This window comes from Clarias gariepinus, chromosome 3 (genome assembly GCF_024256425.1).
Source record: "Clarias gariepinus isolate MV-2021 ecotype Netherlands chromosome 3, CGAR_prim_01v2, whole genome shotgun sequence".
NCBI lineage: Eukaryota > Metazoa > Chordata > Actinopteri > Siluriformes > Clariidae > Clarias > Clarias gariepinus.
The window spans coordinates 36,763,830-36,782,500 of NC_071102.1; the positions used below are offsets into that span (position 1 = coordinate 36,763,830).

Here is an 18,671-nt window from a genome sequence, read left to right on the forward strand (position 1 = left end):
GTCTATCAAAAAATTCTAAAGGAGAATGTCCGGCCATCTGTTCGTCAACTCAAGCTGAAGCGATCTTGGGTGCTGCAGCAGGACAATGACCCAAAACACACCAGCAAATCCACCTCTGAATGGCTGAAGAAAAACAAAATAAAGACTTTGGAGTGGCCTAGTCAAAGTCCTGACCTGAATCCTATTGAGATGTTGTGGCATGACCTTAAAAAGGCGGTTCATGGTAGAAAACCCTCAAATAAAGCTGAATTACAACAATTCTGCAAAGATGAGTTGGCCAAAATTCCTCCAGAGCACTGTATAAGACTTGTTGCAAGTTATCGCAAACGCTTGATTGCAGTTATTGCTGCTAAGGGTGGCCCAACCAGTTATTAGGTTCAGGGGGCAATTACTTTTTCACACAGGGCCATGTAGGTTTGGATTTTTTTCTCCCTAAATAATAAAAACCATCATTTAAAAACTGCATTTTGTGTTTACTTGTGTTATCTTTGACTAATAGTTAAATGTGTTTTATGATCAGAAACATTTTGTGTGACAAACATGCAAAAGAAAAATAAATCAGGAAGGGGGCAAATAGTTTTTCACACCACTGTATGTAGATGGGGAATGTCTGCTTTTCATTTCTGGACATCCACAATGAGCTCTTTTTTTTTTTTTTTTTTTTTGGTGTTAAGGGTAAAGTTGTAGTCTGAACACAAACTGATAGGCTGCAAATCTCCTCTCTATAGGCCAACTCATCGTTGCTGGTGATGTGGTGTACCACCATGGTATCATCTGCATACTTGGTTATCATGTTGGAGTTATGCAGAGAAACACAGTCATGGGTAAACAGGAAATAGAACAATGGACTAAGCACCCAAGCCTGTGAAACTCCAGTGTTCAGAATGAGCATAGATGGCATGTAAGTGCCCAGCCTAACAGACTGAGGTCTGTGAGTTAGACTCAGCTGAAAAATGTAAGCACTGACACCCAGGCCCTGAAGCTTGGGGCTATTGGCCCATACCACTTTTCAAGTGCAATTTCTGATTTACATGTATAATTTAACCATGCAATATTTACCAATGCTCTTGGGCCATACCACTTGTCAAGTGTAATTTCTGATTTACCCATACATACCTTTTTCTTTTTTGAAATGCTTCCTGCCGCAAGGTCAACAGAGCATATAAATGATTTAGCTCATCAGGAACGAAAACACTGATGGTTGGTAGAGTCTGTGTGGCTAGTTTGTAGCCAATGATGGAGTGCAGTACATGTTAGAACCTGGAATACTGTATCTGAACCATCCTCCAGTGCTTTGAGTTCTCCATGTCTACTGGTTGAGAAACATGATGTTTCCTTTCATTTTTGTACATTTCAAGGTGAATGGCATCACTAAGCCTGATTGCTTTCCTCTCCCACCACTAGATGATTGTATTGACCAGATGCATCTTTTGTTACCAAGTTAGATCTTTTGAAGGGGTACTGACAGGTTTCTCTCAGTCAGGTCAGTGAGCCCACAAGATCTCTGCATTTGTGATGCCAGATCACTTTTGTCAGTATAAAGTTATGGTTTTTGGGATGAGAAATGCGCCAGCCACTTAGTTTAGTGAACAGGGTACTGGAAGGAGTTTCAGCATGTGAGGCTTATCTTGATGATTTAGTTATCTATAGTTCTTCCTGGTCTCAACATTTGGCTCAGCTTAAGGATGTGTTTAAACAATTAAAGGCTGCAAATTTGACCGTGAACCTCTCCAAGTGTGAGTTTAGATGGGCCTGGTTACTTATTTGGGCAAAGTTGTTAGCCAGGGATATGTGTTTTCAGTTGAAGCGAAAGTAGAGGCCATTGTATATTTTCCAGTGCCATTTTCAAGGAGGGAATTAAAAAGGTTTTTCGGCATGGCAGCATATTATAGGAGTTTTTCAGGAATTTTGCTACAGTTGCTGCACCTTTGACAAACGTGCTTAGTCCCAAGGTTCTTTTTGTTTGGACAGAGTTATGTCAGCTTGCCTTTGACAATCTGAAGACCTTGTTAAGTAGTTCTCCTGTTATCGTTGCTCCTGAATTTAGCCTTTTAAGCTAGCTATGGACGTTATTAATTTTGGGCTTGACCCTGTATTTTTAAAGAAGTTTAATGTCAATCAGAAGCACTATTCCACCATCAAGAAGGAATCTTTGGCTCTTTTTTTTTAATTTTTTTTTTTACCTCTGAATCATTTTGATATGTATGTCCACAGCATGAGAAATTCCAACCAAAAGCTAATGCTTTGGAGTTTGTTTTTGCTTAAACTTTATTAAATCTGTGAGGAGGACAATGTTTTGGCAGATGCCCTATCAAGGTCTTAAGTAGTGCTGTAGTGATTTCAATTTACTGTACATATTAGTGTTGCATTAGGTTGTCCCTCCTTAAACTTTCCCCATTTTTTTAAAACAAAAATTACCTTTTTTTTTTTTTATAAGACCTCGCCTTGTGTCCGTGGGACTGTGATGCCAAATATGCGTCAAACTCCTTACAATGGATATAAAGAAACACTATTAATAAAATGCAGTATATTAGGTGTATATCTTTATTAATTAGAAAATATGAATATACTATAACCGTTTATAAGAATTAATTAGTCAAAGTGTAAAGCCCATGATTGTTGCCCATTCAGTCTTTTATTGTTTTAATATGCACAGTGAAAACTAATGAGCAGCAAAAAACAGCAAAGCTGCACGCCTGAGATTTTATACTTTAGTTTTAAAGAATAATGTAATAAATCCATAAACGTAATTTGTTCTTTAGACTATATACCATGTTCTAGAGTCATTACAAATATTTTATGAATCTAAAAACAAAGAGTTAGATACACAGAAGTCAGGGTTAGCATTAGACACACAGGAGTCAGAGTTAACTACACAGGTTTAATGTTATTAAACACTACAGTTGTCCTTGGGCTGCAGGATTGTTGTTCATATAGCTGTTGTTTTTGTTTGATTGCAGGTGCTCCAGGATGTAGGATGATCCATGTGTTTGTGTTGGAAAGACAACCAGGACAAAGATGATCACAACACTGTAGTAAAAACCGCTAGCAAACTAACCATTCCCCAGACAGAACTGAGTGGAGGTTGCCCAGCTAAAGGAGAAAGCAGAAAACAGAAAAACAGAAAACATAAGTACAGTGAAACCTCGGATTGCGGAATGGCTTTTCTCTCTTGTGCTGTGGAATTGTGGGTTATTGTCTCCCCTGCTGGGTCTTAGTGGTCTCTTGGTCTCTTCCTGGTACAGATCTGGCCATTAACAATGCACGTTTCGAGAAAAGGAAACGTGTGAGCTGCTGCAGCAGCGTGAGACAAGCTGTGAAAATGCCGTTCATTACCTGTGTTTCAATCTAAAGTATTGTGTGTCTACTGAAGCCGAAAATGTGTTATCTCTCTTAGATAGACAGTTCCATCAGAGGTGTCAAGTAACGAAGTACAAATACTTCGTTACCTTACTTAAGTAGAAATTTTGGGTATCTATACCTTACTGGAGTAATTATTTTTCAGCCGACTTTTTTACTTCTACTCCTTACATTTTCACGCAATTATCTGTACTTTCTACTCCTTACAATTAAAAAATAGCCTCGTTACTCCTATTTTAGTTTAGTTTGTCATTCAAAAAACAAACAAACAAAAACATCCGGATAAACCGCGCCATCCGGATAAAGTGAATTTGATTGTGGTTGGATAAGAATTTTAAAAACATACCATTCTGACACCCTATTGGTTGGTACGCGATCCATCACACCTGCACATGACGTCACGTCACACACTCCAGCAAGGACGTTTGAATAAAATAGCATTTTCGGTTGATAAGGTTGTGATAAGTAGACGAAGATGTCCGTGATAGAGACTCAAGATTCGAGCGAAATGTCACAACCAATCACCAGCGAGGAAGGTAACAGCACCAGGAAGGTAACAGGAATGATGAAGCCTGCCCTGGGTACACTAATTTTCTTGTATGTTGCCCTCACAGATTCCTGCAGCTAAGCTTGGATGTACATTTACATTCCAATAAAGGTTACTGATGACACGCCTCTGAAGTTTGACTTTGTGCACCATTAAAATACTTCTAGGCAACTAGTTATCATATCTCCTTTTCCATGAAACGTGTTAATGCTCAGTAGTACACACATATGGTTCTTTAATGTATTCGCATTGTACTAAAATGCATTCGTTTTCAATTGCCATATACAGTATCCCAAATGGCCATTAAAAAAAACAACAAAAAAAAACAACACCACATTTTCTTTTTCTTTTTTTTTGAGGTGTTAGTGCAGTATAAAGGCCCGTGGCACAGCCTAAGCTTTTATCCTTAATGCTTTCCCTCCCTCACGTTACTTTTACTTTTATACTTTAGGTAGTTTTAAAACCAGTACTTGTACACTTTTACTTGAGTAAAAAGCTTGCGTTGATACTTCAACTTCTAAAGAAGTCTTTTAAACCCTAGTATCTATACTTCTACTCAAGTAATGAATGTGAATACTTTTGACACCACTGAGTCCCATTGACAGCAATCGACGGAGCTCATAAACGTGTCAAGTTCAAACTGTAAATACTGATATGTAATTATTCTTCATTTTCTTCTCTAGTTTAATTCTCTACTACAAAACAAGTAGTAGTGCTCCGAATTTATTATTATTGTTATTATTCATACTATTATTGTAACGTACCTGCGCGTGCGTGCAAAAAGACGAAGTACAACATACAGTATACATATATGATATGGTTGTATATATAATTAAAAAGCCCAATGAGTGCTCAAATGTAAAGCAAACGCAATTATTAATTTATTGTGTATATTTAACTTCATTCAGCCATTTAAGTTATATGAAAAACAAAGTGCTTACCAGCCCACTATTATTTTCTATTTAAATTTAAAGATGCCCGGGCGTGTGTGCAGAAAGATGAAGTACAACAAAGAATACAAAAGTTTATAATTTTTAATAAAATTAAAAAACAATTTTGTTTCCAATGCTGAAGCAAACATGATTTTGTTTTAGTCTATTTTTTTTTTACAACGCGACAGTGCACTTCGAGGTAAACATCCACAAAACCCGTTCTGTGTTCCCAGTTACTGTGATGCCTCTTCTCACCTTTCATTCACGATAGGCATGAAGTTATCAAACCGGTTTCGCTGATGTGGGAATTCACAGATTTGAGGGGTTTAAAACGAATTAACAAGACCGAGCAGATGTCTCTGCCTAAAATGTATTTCGCTAACAAAACATAAATAGAAATAAAATGTTTAATAGTACCAATTAATTTAGACTTAATAGTTGAATTTTATACTTTGAGTGTAATTCATATATTTACTGAATATATTCAGATTTTGTAAAATAACGAAACCTGTTTTTTTTCTAGTCCTTTTGTCTGCATCACAATAAACTGAAGCTCAGCACGTCTACTGTACTCTCCTTGTTTTCATCTGTAATTTTTAAGTGGAATACATTTTGCGTGTATGCTTAAATATTCCTTTTTATTTATGGACAGGTGTATGTATGTTAGATCTGCATTATTGAGAGAGGCGATGACTTTCTGGCGGAAAGTCTGGATTTGTCTGCATTTTTATTGATAAATCGCATGCGTTTTTTTGATAAAAATGCTGCCCTTTGTAAAGTGAAAGTACCAGCCGCGGTTTTCCGCACGGCGAAGAACAGCTTTATTTCAGTCATAAATTATAAATTTACATTTACATTCTAGCTATTATTTCCAGCTGTGGTCAATAACGGATGAAAAAATTATTTAATGCTGGAAACAAACAGCAAAAAAAAACATGATGATGATTATTATAAAAAGCCTGAAGCACTTCGTGTTTATATAAGAATATTTACTTAATATGATAAAATAATATTGTTCATTCATGTCTTTTGATGGTGCTCAATGTCGACACATTTTTACATTTTAGTTTTAAGTGAGATACGTTGACATGTTCACGAATTAGGACATATCGCATAGTTAACACTCAGATAGCCTGACTCACAATCAGATAGCCTACTATCAAGAAATTTAATTAATTTTAAGACTATTTAAACCGAGACATTGCCATGTCTTTCATTACTTTGTCCCTGTTTAGACATTACAAAAACTATATAAGAAACTTATTATACATTTTAAAGCACGATTTTAAGCATATCATTTCATCATTATGGAAATAATATACAGCACATATACTGTACGCACATTCATCATGAAAGATCTATTGTAAAACAAAATAAAATTAATATTTGCTTTAGCATTGGAAACAATATTGTTTTAGACTAACTAATTATGCACAATTCCTCGTTGTACTTGGTCTGGCTTTTAGATAGTCCTTCAATGCGCCATTAAGTGGATATTCAGTCAAGTACATCACATTGATGTAAATTCCCGAATGTTGCTTGTGGCATTTCGCGGGAAAAATGTGCATTCTTAATGGCCACATCTGTATAATCAACATCCATGCACACCTGTATTGTTTACTTTAACACTGTGACCACATTTGGTTTCTAAGAAAATAGTTTCTTTTGTGTCTGTATGAGTGTGTGTACAGCGCGTGTGTAAAGGAAAAGGAAGTCTCATTAGAGAGGTTAAAGATCCATTCTCTCTCTCTGCTTAAGGCTTAGCCTGCTCTTTGTGTCTGTGTGCGCGCACGTCATTGGACACCGTGCCACACACACACACACACACACACACACACACACACACACACACACACACACACAAAAACAGACACCTCCTACTTTTGCCTTCACAGACACACTTTCTCAGAAACACTGCTCTGTTGCAATTCTTTTTAAAGGTAAATTGCAGGTTAATTTGTTTTATTTTGACTTTATAGTAGTGATTCCGTTTTAAAATTTAACTTTAAATTCCACTTTAAAATTTTTATATATTCTTTTTTATATATACTTTTTAAATATATACTTTTTTCCCTCCACCCTATATTTCTATATTTTGTAATATTTTTTATTATGCCCTTATTTGTACAGTTTATTTTACTAGTTAAATTAATTATTTTCGTATTTCTTTTTATTATAAATTTATTCCTTATGTATAGTTTTTATTTTCTTTTTTAAGGTCACTGGCGGTCATACAAGCATTTCACTGCATATCGTACTGTGTATGACTGTGTATGTGACAATTAAAATTTGAATTTGAATTTGTTTGTTGCTCAATCGAGTGTAATTAGAGAGATTTCTTATTAATTTTTCCAATAAAACAGTGTTTCCGCTGTGTGCACATGTGTGTGTGTGTGTGTGTGTGTGTGTGTGTGTGTGTGTAAAAAGTGGAGGAAGGGTAACCGTGTAAGACGAGAAGGGGGAGAGGGGAGCTTACTTTAGATTCACACACACCGTGCCTGCATGCACAAACGGAAACACTTATCTGTCGAAATTTATTTTTCCTTTTTTTTTAAAGGTAAAGTACAGGTAAATTTGTTTTATTTTTACTTAATATTTTGAGTTAATTATTTTCATGTATTTATTTTTTGGGGGGCTGTGGAACGAATAATTTAAGTTTTCATTATTTCTTATTTGGTTTACTTATTTTGTTTTGGAATACGAGCCTGCTTCTGGAACGAATTATGCTCGTAATCCAAGGTTCCACTGTAATAAAATATAAATTGCGCAGTGCTGTACAGTCAGGGATAATCTTGACCTTGATGTAGTGCTAGTGCTAATGCTTGTAATATATTTACAAATATTATAATAATGTCACAGACTCACAGGGGACTGGGATGGTGATTGGCTGTGATTCAGACACAACTGGACCTGTGTCCAGATTCAGCACAGCTGCACACTTGTACTGCACTCCGTGATCCTCACGTCTGGCCGTAATGTTCAGTTTCACTGTAGCGCTCACATTCTTCATCTCATTTACCAAGTCTGAAGGTGATGTTTCACTAAAAAGTGTGAAAGCATTGTTTTGCTTTGCGTTGGATCTGCTCCAGTGTACACTGAGTTTATGTCCAGGACCGACGTTTTCAATCTCACACACTAGCTCTGTTTGATCTCCCTCTATCCACACATCAGGAACAGAGCTTAACATAATGGTGTCTGGTCTCTCTATAAACACACACACACACACACACACACACACACACACACACACACACAGAGTAAACAGTAAACCCTGTTGAATATAATAATTGTGCACACAGTAAGAAAGCTATGAGATTTTATGAGATGGTGGTACTCACTGTAAATGGTGAGATTTACACGACTCTCACACTGATCAGTTGCTGTTGAGAGGTAACACTTGAGACCGTCAGCTTCCTCCCAATTTGTCAGACTGTCCACCCTCCATGTCAAACTTTTTTTACTGTCTGTATCCGGTTGTGATGATTTAGACTCCCAGCCCAGCATGTATCCCGTTACAGGTTTACTCAGTATGGAGCAGTTCACTTCAGCAGGGTGTCCATACTCCACCAGCAGAGACGCCGGAGTGACGACAGGATCTCTACATACTTCTGTTCAGCACAATAACAAACCCAGAGCTGATTTTGTGTTTACCGCAAAGTACAATAAAACAGTATAATAATGTAAAACATATAATAAAACAAACTTTTCAAAATGACAAATTATATAAATAAATAAATAGATAGATAGATAGAGATAGATACCTTTTTTCTTATTAAATAGTACAGGTACTGAGTGGTGAACGTAGTTTAGCATCTACCAGAAATGCAAATAGTACTGTATACAGTACTGTGTGCACAATTATTAGGCAAGTAAGTTTTTTGAGAAAATCGTCATTTTCATGCATGCTCCAAGCTGTACTAACATTCTTATTGTCTCTAAGCATATCAGGTGTATTTGTACATAATAGACAAATATATAAATTAAATCACCAAACTGTCGCTAATATTTTCATGTAACCTGCAGTGGCGATGAAATGAGCCGGGCATACAATCATAGTTGATTGACAAACAGCTGTGGTTACTCATGTGCAATGCACTCTTGATTGCCATTGGTTGAAACCCTCAATAAAGCAACCTACCTACACTAAACAGAGCGATCGCAGAGAAGAGGCAATGGAAAAAAAATTGCTGGACGAGGTGTACATCCACAAGACGACACTCTTCGCCAGCTTCAGAAACAATGTGTGTAACAGCAGTAAAAAAAGTAATCTGGAGTGACATTGCGAGAAATATGGCTGCCTCTGGTTAAGGTGCACCCAGAGACTGGCAGGATGTGGGGAAAAAATGGCATGATTTCTAAATATCTGCCAAGGTTAGAGCTGCTGCAGTCCGAAGAGACCGGACAAGGACAGGTGCTGGGTCCTGTTTAGTGTCACCACCAACACCACTGGAGGAGAAGCACTGGCAGTAATGGGAGAATCAGCCCCTCATGGAATACCTGGGGAAATTGAAGTAAGAAGAGGTGATGCAGAGCATGCCTCATGCTCACAGGCCAGACCATCACCACCTCCCAGTACACCATGCTCACCGGTTACATAGAAACCTGCAGCACCCTTCTCTTCTGGTAGCATCGAGCCTAAAGAGTGCACTACTCCATTGCCTTCTAAACGCACGTCCTTGCCAGAATGATGTCGCTACAGCACAACATGCAAATTGTCACCATGCCGTTGGAGCGAGGAACTGGTAAATATAGAAAGAGAAAAGTTGGTGGTATTGCATGACATTTAGCGTCAGCTGACCAAAGCAAACAATCTGTAAGCAAGCTGAAGAGGGCCAAGCTGGAGCTGGCCAAACAACAGCATACCCTGGCAGAGGCGCAGTTCAACAGGCCTACAATTCTATCTACAAGGAAATTAAAGAATGTTAAATTAGGTGCATGTTTATTTTTAAATATTCATTTGTAGTAGCAGAGTACTGACATTAGTCTGAGATGAAGATCATGAGTGTTTAAAACAGGTTTGCTGTGCTTGAGGCAGAGCAGCAGCAAGAGAAGCTGTCTTTCAATCTTCAGTCTTTCTGAGTTCAATACTCATTAGATAAATCAAGATTAATCAGCAATACGACATTTTAGCTCGGACATCTAGTTAACTTTTGACAGAGATATTTTAATGTGTAGGCCTATAAAACTTTAGGAGAAGCATGTCGGTGGTTGGGGTTGCGCACTTATGGAATGAATACGATGAGATGACAGAGTAGAGGTTTTAAGCATTACAATCACTCAGAAAAATTTATGGATGCAGGGTTTGATAACAGGGTTGGTCCAGCGAGGATGCACCTTCACACCAAAGTTTTGCTGAGAGTGTAGCTTTCTCCCACGACCTTCATGAAGCTCCTGGTAGCATAAAATCTTAGCGCTTTAAGCAGTTGGACATCGGGATGTAGAGCGTAAGTATGACGCATTGGCCTGGCAAGCGCAGATCTGAGCAGGTCAAGAAACTCCATAATCTGTTGCCTTGGAAGGCGAAACCTTTTTAAAATAGCCACCTCAGGAAAAATATGAAAAGGTCTAAAGTTTTGCTTAATGAAAAAATTTACTTGAATCACACGACTCCGCTGACGGCGCCGTCTTCGGTTTAGCAAAACAAGAGGCTGTATCGCTGCCAAATCTGTTGCTTTCTGGATGCCACAATGATTACCCATTTATACGATCTTAGCCACTTAGAGCTAAATTGTTTGCCACCTGTTTAATATTAAAAGTGATTGCCGATTTTAATGCATTTGTCACATTATGAAATATGCTAATTAAAATGTGTGACTTACCTAAGAAACTTAGAGTACGAACGTTTCGGGAATCGCGCCATAACGTTAAGAGAGAGGTTAAGGTACAACTTAGAAACTACTTAGCGATAAGAAGCTTTTGGGAAACCAGGCCCACATGGATGGACACATGGCTGAATCGGTAACAGGCACTGAGCTCCACTTTGACTCAAATGCCAGTAAAGTTGAGGTGGGGTACTCTTACGAGCTGGTTTTATTAAAGAGAGTCAAAATTTACTTCCAAACCTACTTTCAGTTTTCAGGAGACACTTTCTTCAAGTGGTGGTACAGGAAAAAGTCTGCATTTTTCAAGAAGACCATATTTTTGCAAGGAAAACAGTAAAGCTCTCTGAACGTTGTTTGGGAGGCTGTGGTTGCTGCTGCACAAAAAGTTGATACATGACAATAAACAGGTAAGATAAAAAAAGATTTGTTTTTCATTTAATTGCATGATATTTTTGAACACTAATAGTTACCCAATAATGCACATCCCAAACTTTGGAGCGGTAGGATATACACTCACCTAAAGGATTATTAGGAACACCATACTAATACAGTGTTTGACCCCCTTTCGCCTTCAGAACTGCCTTAATTCTACGTGCCATTGATTCAACATGGTGCTGAAAGCAATCTTTAGAAATGTTGGCCCATATTGATAGGATAGCATCTTGCAGTTGATGGAGATTTGTGGGATGCACATCCAGGGCACGAAGCTCCCGATCCACCACATCCCAAAGATGCTCTATTGGGTTGAGATCTGGTGACTGTGGGGGCCATTTTAGTACAGTGAACTCATTGTCATGTTCAATAAACCGATTTTAAATGATTCGAGCTTTGTGACATGGTGCATTATCATGCTGGAAGTAGCCATCAGAGGATGGGTACATGGTGGTCATAAAGGGATGGACATGGTCAGAAACAATGCTCAGGTAGCCTGTGGCATTTAAACGATGCCCAATTGGCACTAAGGGGCCTAAAGTGTGCCAGGAAAGCATCCCCCACACCATTATACCACCAGCCTGCACAGTGGTAACAAGGCATGATGGATCCATGTTCTCATTCTGTTTACGCCAAATTCTGACTCTACCATTTGAATGTATCGAGACTCATCAGACCAGGCAACATTTTTCCAGTCTTCAACTGTCCAATTTTGATGAGCTCGTGCAAATTGTAGCCTTTTTTTCCTATTTGTAGTGGAGATGAGTGGTACCCGGTGGGGTCTTCTGCTGTTGTAGCCCATCTGCCTCAAGGTTGTGCGTGTTGTGGCTTCACAAATGCCTTACGAACCACTTACGAGTGGTTATTTGAGTCAAAGTTGCTCTTCTATCAGCTTCAATCAGTCGGCCCATTCTCCTCTGACCTCTAGCATCAACAAGGCATTTTCGCCCACAGGACTGCCGCATACTGGATGTTTTTGCCTTTTCACACCATTCTTTGTAAACCCTAGAAATAGTGTAAGCGTAAATCCCAGTAACTGAGCAGATTGTGAAATACTCAGACCGGTCCGTCTGGCACCAACAACCATGCCACGCACAGAATTGCTTAAATCACCTTTCTTTCCCATTCTGACATTCAGTATGGAGTTTAGGAGATTGTCTTGAACAGGACCCCACCCCTAAATGCATTGAAGCAACTGCCATGTGATTGATTAGATAATTGCATTGCAGATATTGCACATAATTGAACAGGTGTTCCTAATAATCCTTTAGGTGAGTGTAGGGTGACACAAAAAAAATGGCCCTTTTTTATAATCCAATAAAACTAGAAGTGATAAAAGAAATACAATTTATTCATAATGTTGAGATTTCTCATTGACCGCTGCAACATCTCAGCTGGGATACTGTGAATTTCATCTCTGTTTTAACTCGTGTACACTTCACTCTTGAGGTAGCCCCACAAGAAAAAATTTCCGTTATTCTGTGTCACCTTGTATATATGTAGCGTGGGAGAAGATTTCCCACAATCCCGCTGTGCAAGAGAGAGAAGAACCATTGGCTCAATTGTGATCATGTGACACTTGGCAGATGAAGTGTTTACTTACTACTCATATTTTAAGACCTCACTGGTTTATCGAGTTAAAATTGACTAAAAATTTTTTATTGTGTTGCAAAATACTCTCAGACTAAGTTACTCGTAATTTAAGGTTTTACTGTATTTTCTGAATTTATAAGAAACTTAAACTTTTTTTTTTGCAAAAATTTATTACATTTATTAAAATTGTTTTTGAATTTATTATTATTTAACATCGAAATTATGAAAGAACTATGCAATAAATAAAGTGGTAAACAACCCAGAATACGTTTTATATTTTATATTGTCCAGAGTAGCAACATTTGGCTTTGTTGCCAGCTTGGCACACTCATGCATTCTCTCAACAGATTCATAAGGTAGTCACCTGGAATGGTTTTCAGTTCACAGGTCGGCCAAGTCAAGACTTGTCGAGGCCAGGGGTAGCTCAGTGGTTAAGGCATTGGACTACTGTTCGGAAGATCCCAGGTTCAAACCCCACAACCACCAAGTTGCCACTGTTAGGCCTTTGTGCAAGGCCCTTAACCCTCAACTGCTCAGATGTGTAATGAGATAAAAAATGTAAGTTGCTCTGGATAAGAGTGTCTGCCAAATGCCTAAATGTAAGACTTAATTTATGACATTACTTGCCTTCCTAATGTACTTAAGTCCATCAGATGTCTTGTACAGAGGAAGGGTGAGTACAGTCAAAAGGTCTTATTTTTAGAAAGACCACCCTCAGAAACCACCATTTTACAGCATCTCAAATTAGAGCCTGCATAAAAGCTTCCATGAGGTCTAGCGGCAGACATATTTTAACATTTACTGTTCAGAGGAGACTGCATGACCAACATCACACATCCTCTACCTTATTTTTATTCATTCTCTTTACCAACTCTCTTCACCTTTAATTTGTTATGCTTCAATAAATATTTCTGTGGAGATTCTTAGTTATCTAGATAAGGTTATTTGGAAGTTAAGTTATGTCAGCTGGACTAATTTTTTATTAGGTAGGAATGTTACACTACTCATCCAAGTAGCTTCTTTCCTCCCACAGTCCAAAGACATTCAGATAACTGGCATTCCTAAATTGTTTTTTTTTTTGTGTGTGTGTGTCTGTGTGTGTGCGCCCTGCAATAGATTCCCACCCTTTCTCTTTAAGATGCGAGGTGGAAAAACAAGAAACCAGGCAAACTTGGCCACGTGAAAATCCATGAAAAACATGAGAGAATTGGGCAAAAACACACACAATAATCCGAAAACATGACAGCCTGGGAAAAACATGACTGCGTGGGAGAAGAATAACAGCGTGGAAAATTAAATGTCAAAGCTGAAATGGTTCTTTCAAAGCACATGAGAGCTTTAAGTTCTTTAATGTTGACAGATCAAAGAGCTGTCCTGGACCAATAAAACGTCTCTTCTTGCTAGAAAAACGCAACTTTGCCTTTACTTTATGAGGAGACTTAATGGAAAAGGAAAGTTAATCTGTCTCCGTAGATACTAGAAAGCTTTTATCGTTGCACCATTGAGAGCATCCTGACCAACTATATCACCATTGGCATGGCAGCTCCACTTTTTCAAAAAGTGAAGCTGCAATACCAGATGGTTATAGAGTAAGTCCACTTCTTATATTCTTTTTTATCTACTAGTTTTGTTACACATATAAGTTAGTGATGTTTTTTTTATGAGCTATTCGTTCTTTTTGAACGAGTCTTAAATGTGACTTAGAAAAACGAGTAGTCTCAGAGAGTAATTCGTTCATTTTCCACTGGGTGCACATCCACAAAGCATTGCATGACCTCCTCCGTCGGTTATGTACAGGAAATGGAAATGAGTAGCTACCTCTCGAGTCTTTTGGTCCAAATCGTTTGTCCTTTTTTTACATGACTTGCAGTGCAATAGACTTAAAAGAACTAATGACTCGGACTAGAAGGATCATGAGGAGAACCACTCAATTTCCTGTGTAATGCACTGCATAGCGTCTATTAGAGTCACGTACCTCAAGAACGAACGATTCAGAAAACAAGATATGAGAGGTGAGCTGCTTATTCTGTTTATTATAATATATCCGTAGCTGCATTGTAATATTTTCATTACTGGAACTATAGCCAAAATTTGTGCATGTAGACATGTTGGGGATCTGTTTATTGAAAATGTAACACTTAATTTTAATTTTGATCAAAAGAATGAAAGGAACTAAATGACTCAAAAATAGATTTGTTAATTTTGGTGAACGAGATTTTAAGAACCAAGTCACTAAAATGACCCAGACTTTCCATCACTAATATAAGTTGTAAATATTTATTATTATTTAATTGTTTTTTTAATCTTTTAATTTACACAGTCTGGAGTTGTTGCAATTGCATTTAGCTACTACTGTACTACCATGTATTACCATGTATGTGACAAATAAACTTGTAAATCTTTAAATCCTTACTTGTACTATTTTTTTGCAGCACCATGACCAATATATTACGCCAAAACTCCTGTTGTAATATATTGAGAAAGTAGTACAGACTGTTGTAACTATAAATTTCTGTCATCTTTCGCTGGTGCTCGTGCCCCAATATTCATCTGTAGTGCCCCAGTTATATATCAAATTCAAGTTGAGCCACCTCCCAATCTGCAGGAGTTTCATTTAAATTGATACTAACATGGAAGAATGGAATGCCGTTGGAATGTCAGGTCCATGCATACACATGCATGGCAGTCTCTAGAGCATAAGTAAGTAACTGTAGGCTATTGACCCAATGCTTTATGAAATTCAGGATAAAGTGGGCTAAGAAAGGGGAAGCTGCTATAGCATGTGAGCATGCTTAATACGACATTCACAGAAACATTCAAGAAAAAAAGGATGAATTGAGCCGAAGGATTGTTCCCCAGTAGAGCTTTATATCTATTAATGCACCTGCAAATCAATATAAGTTATTTAGAGACATATTCCCTGCTGCACAGCTACAGTGGGGTTTCGTAGTTGTTGATTTGTTTTATTACATGCACACAATAATCCTACAGTACAGTATGTCCATAGTGACACACCAAAATATGGCCTCTTGTGAAAAATGAAATTAACTAATTAAAGGTGAAGTGAATGATCCAAACAAAAAACAGCTTTCAGAACAAACAATCTACATCAGTGCTGATAGCTAGCACAGCTAACCTCAGCCCAGCTACTGGCTCTTTTTACTAAGAGTAGCCGTACACTAACTAATTATAGCACAGAATGTTTTCCTTTTGCTGGACGGGCTGGATTAAAAAGAGAGACATTTACACACACACACACACACACACACACACATACATACATACACACACAAGTACACGCACACACACATACATACATACACACACAAGTACACGCACACACACACACACACACACACACACACACCGTTTCCTGCTCACCTGCATGTGTTCCGTACAGTCCCACACACAGTGCGATGAGCAACGATGAGAACAAACACCCTGCCATCTCAGAGCACCGGAAAATCTAAACCGCCAGAGAGGGAACTGACAGATGAAATGAGTTACAGGAAACTTAAAAGAGCACTCCTTTTCACTCCCTCCCCCTCACAGCACATACACCCAAAGTAAAGGAAAGTACAGTGTAATATGTGGTTTTGTTATAGTATATTTGTTGTAGAATCGCACCATAGTACTTTTATTTGAGCTTATTTTTATATATATACTTTCTTTTTCCATCAGTGTCTGATAAGACTTACTTATAAATAACTTCTATATATATATATATAGAAGTAACATAATAAAGCATGTAACCCTCTGAAGGCTTTCACACCGGGCACTGTATCAAAAGCAGGCAGGGCCTCCAGTGTCCAGATAAGTGTGGTGCCATCTGCTGTATTTTTACTAGATTTCTCAGTGGTTGTATTTAAAAACAATCTTGCATACCCATAGGCAACTGCTTTTCCTAAAAATGACAACATCTGATGCCAATTTTCATACAAGTCCTAAAAATTGCTTTCTTTACAAAGTTGCTATTTTTCTTTGCTTACCTTTTATCACTTTCAGTCAACATTATTAGGACCTTCACTGAGTCCTTGTGACATTATTCTTTTGTTGGCCTGCAGATCCATGTCATCACCTCTGGGTTGGACTATTGTAATGCTTTACTCTCTGGTTGTTCAGCTAGGTGCATAAATAAGCTTCAGCTAGTACAGAATGCAGCAGCGAGAGTCCTCACTAGAACCAGAAGATACGGGCACGTCACCCCTATCTTATCTTCACTGCATTGGCTCCCTGTGAAATTTCACATTGGTATTAAAATACTACTTTTGACATATAAAGCATTAAATGGTCTCGCGCCGCAGTACCTGAGCGAACTGCTAGTGTCTTACGATCCGTCACGCCTACTTCGATCAAAGGATGCAGGCTGCTTGTCAGTACCACGTATTATGAAAAATACAGCTGGGGGCAGAGCTTTTTCTTACAAAGGCCAACAATTATGAAATAGTTTTCCAAATAGTGTTCGGGACTCAGACACAGTCTCAGTGTTTAAGTCTAGGCTAAAAACCTATTTATTTAGCCAAGCATTTTTATAAATAGATTTGCCTTAGGTAAAGGAGCAGATCTGGGGGACTCATGGACGTAGAGTATTATGGTGAACTGGTATGTTTGGATGCTGTCTTCCTCACTCTCATTGATCACTCAGGTTTGCTGACGGTGAGGTGATTGTTTGCTTTACATCTCAGTTCCCCCTCATGTCTGTGTTTCCTTCTGGCTCTCCCTTTTAGTTATGCTGTCATAGTTAGTCCTGCCGGAGTCTCTGCTTGCACTCTACAGTTAATATACATTCACATTATACATTGTGTGACCGTGACCATACCTAACTGCCATCTCTCCTCTTCTTCTCTTTCCCCCCTCTTTCTCTTTCCTCTCTCCTCCTGTCTCCCCCTTTCACTCTTTCTCTCTCTCTGTCGAGCTACACATGTCGTTCCTGAGCTGCCAGTGATCCAGACTCCCTCTGCCCTCCGGACCTGTCTGACCCATCTACCTGGGTCTTCAATAACTACCTGGACACCATATTAACATCAATTAACATCAGCTATTATATCTGAACTGCCTGCCACCTAACACACTGTATAAATGCAAATCATTTACTGCTTTCTGTTTCACCCAAATGAGGATGGGTTTCCTGTTGAGTCTGGTTCCTCTCAAGATTTCTTCCTATTACCATCTCAGGGAGTTTTTCCTTGCACTGTCGCCCTCGGCTTGCTCACCAGAGACAAACTGACCATTTTGAATCATTCACATTCACATTTCATACAAACTTAAATAATTCTTTTAATTGTGTAAAGCTGCTTTGCGGCAATGACAATTGCTAAAAGCGCTATACAAATAAAATTGAATTGAATTGAATTGAATTGAATTGAATTGAATTGAATCAACCTACAGTCCCTGACAAAGGTTTTGTCGCTTGGGAACAAATTGACCTGAAGTGCTGTAAGGACCAATCCCTAGAGGGCGACAAACGCCCAGACTTCTTGTGTTTTTTCTGTTATGTTTAGTTGGGAACTTCATGTCCCAGACATGTTTTTGCCTTTAAAAATATCAATAAAAGACTATCTTGAAGCGACATCTTGCCTCTGTGACTATGCCTATAATGGCTCATTTTAATCCCAACAGCTTTTGTAATAATATTTCTGTGCAAAACTAAACTGTTGAAAAGTATTTTAATATTAACAGCTTGGTAAAAGCCAATTGAGTCAATTTTTGCAAATACATAAGTCTTGTCACCTGTGACTAATAATAGATAAATTAAGTTTTAGGTGAGTATAAAAATGGCCCAATACACTAGACCTTCACATCAACTGCAACTAACAAAAGACAGACCACATGCCTAAGATTCACCCTGAGACTAAAGTGTTGATTATCAAGAAGCTGAAGACCAGATCCACTGCTGATGTGGCAGACACCTTCAATGTGTCTCAGCGTCGAGTACAATAAATACAATAAGTACAATACAACGAGTATAATAAAAAGATATGAAGA

The 18,671-nt window shown here is 38.2% G+C and overlaps 1 protein-coding gene across 3 annotated transcripts in view; it reads right to left on the reverse strand.

Annotated features, from left to right (window-relative positions):
• Nucleotides 1-2,582: 2,582 nt before the first annotated feature.
• LOC128519621 (intercellular adhesion molecule 2-like) overlaps nucleotides 2,583-18,671 on the reverse strand; it is a 17,676-nt gene continuing 1,587 nt past the window's right edge. The window contains exons 2-6 of one of the 3 annotated variants that reach the window (XM_053493413.1): nucleotides 16,676-16,919; nucleotides 16,068-16,152; nucleotides 8,178-8,447; nucleotides 7,705-8,043; nucleotides 2,584-3,093 (exon numbers count right to left, since the gene is read on the reverse strand). In XM_053493413.1, the coding sequence (XP_053349388.1) occupies nucleotides 3,023-3,093; nucleotides 7,705-8,043; nucleotides 8,178-8,447; nucleotides 16,068-16,134 (747 nt within the window). In that variant the 5' untranslated portion in view covers nucleotides 16,135-16,152; nucleotides 16,676-16,919 and the 3' untranslated portion in view covers nucleotides 2,584-3,022. Of the gene's footprint in view, nucleotides 3,094-7,704; nucleotides 8,044-8,177; nucleotides 8,448-16,067; nucleotides 16,173-16,675; nucleotides 16,920-18,671 lie in introns of all 3 variants that reach the window. The other 2 variants (XM_053493412.1, XM_053493411.1) reach the window with 2 other exon arrangements.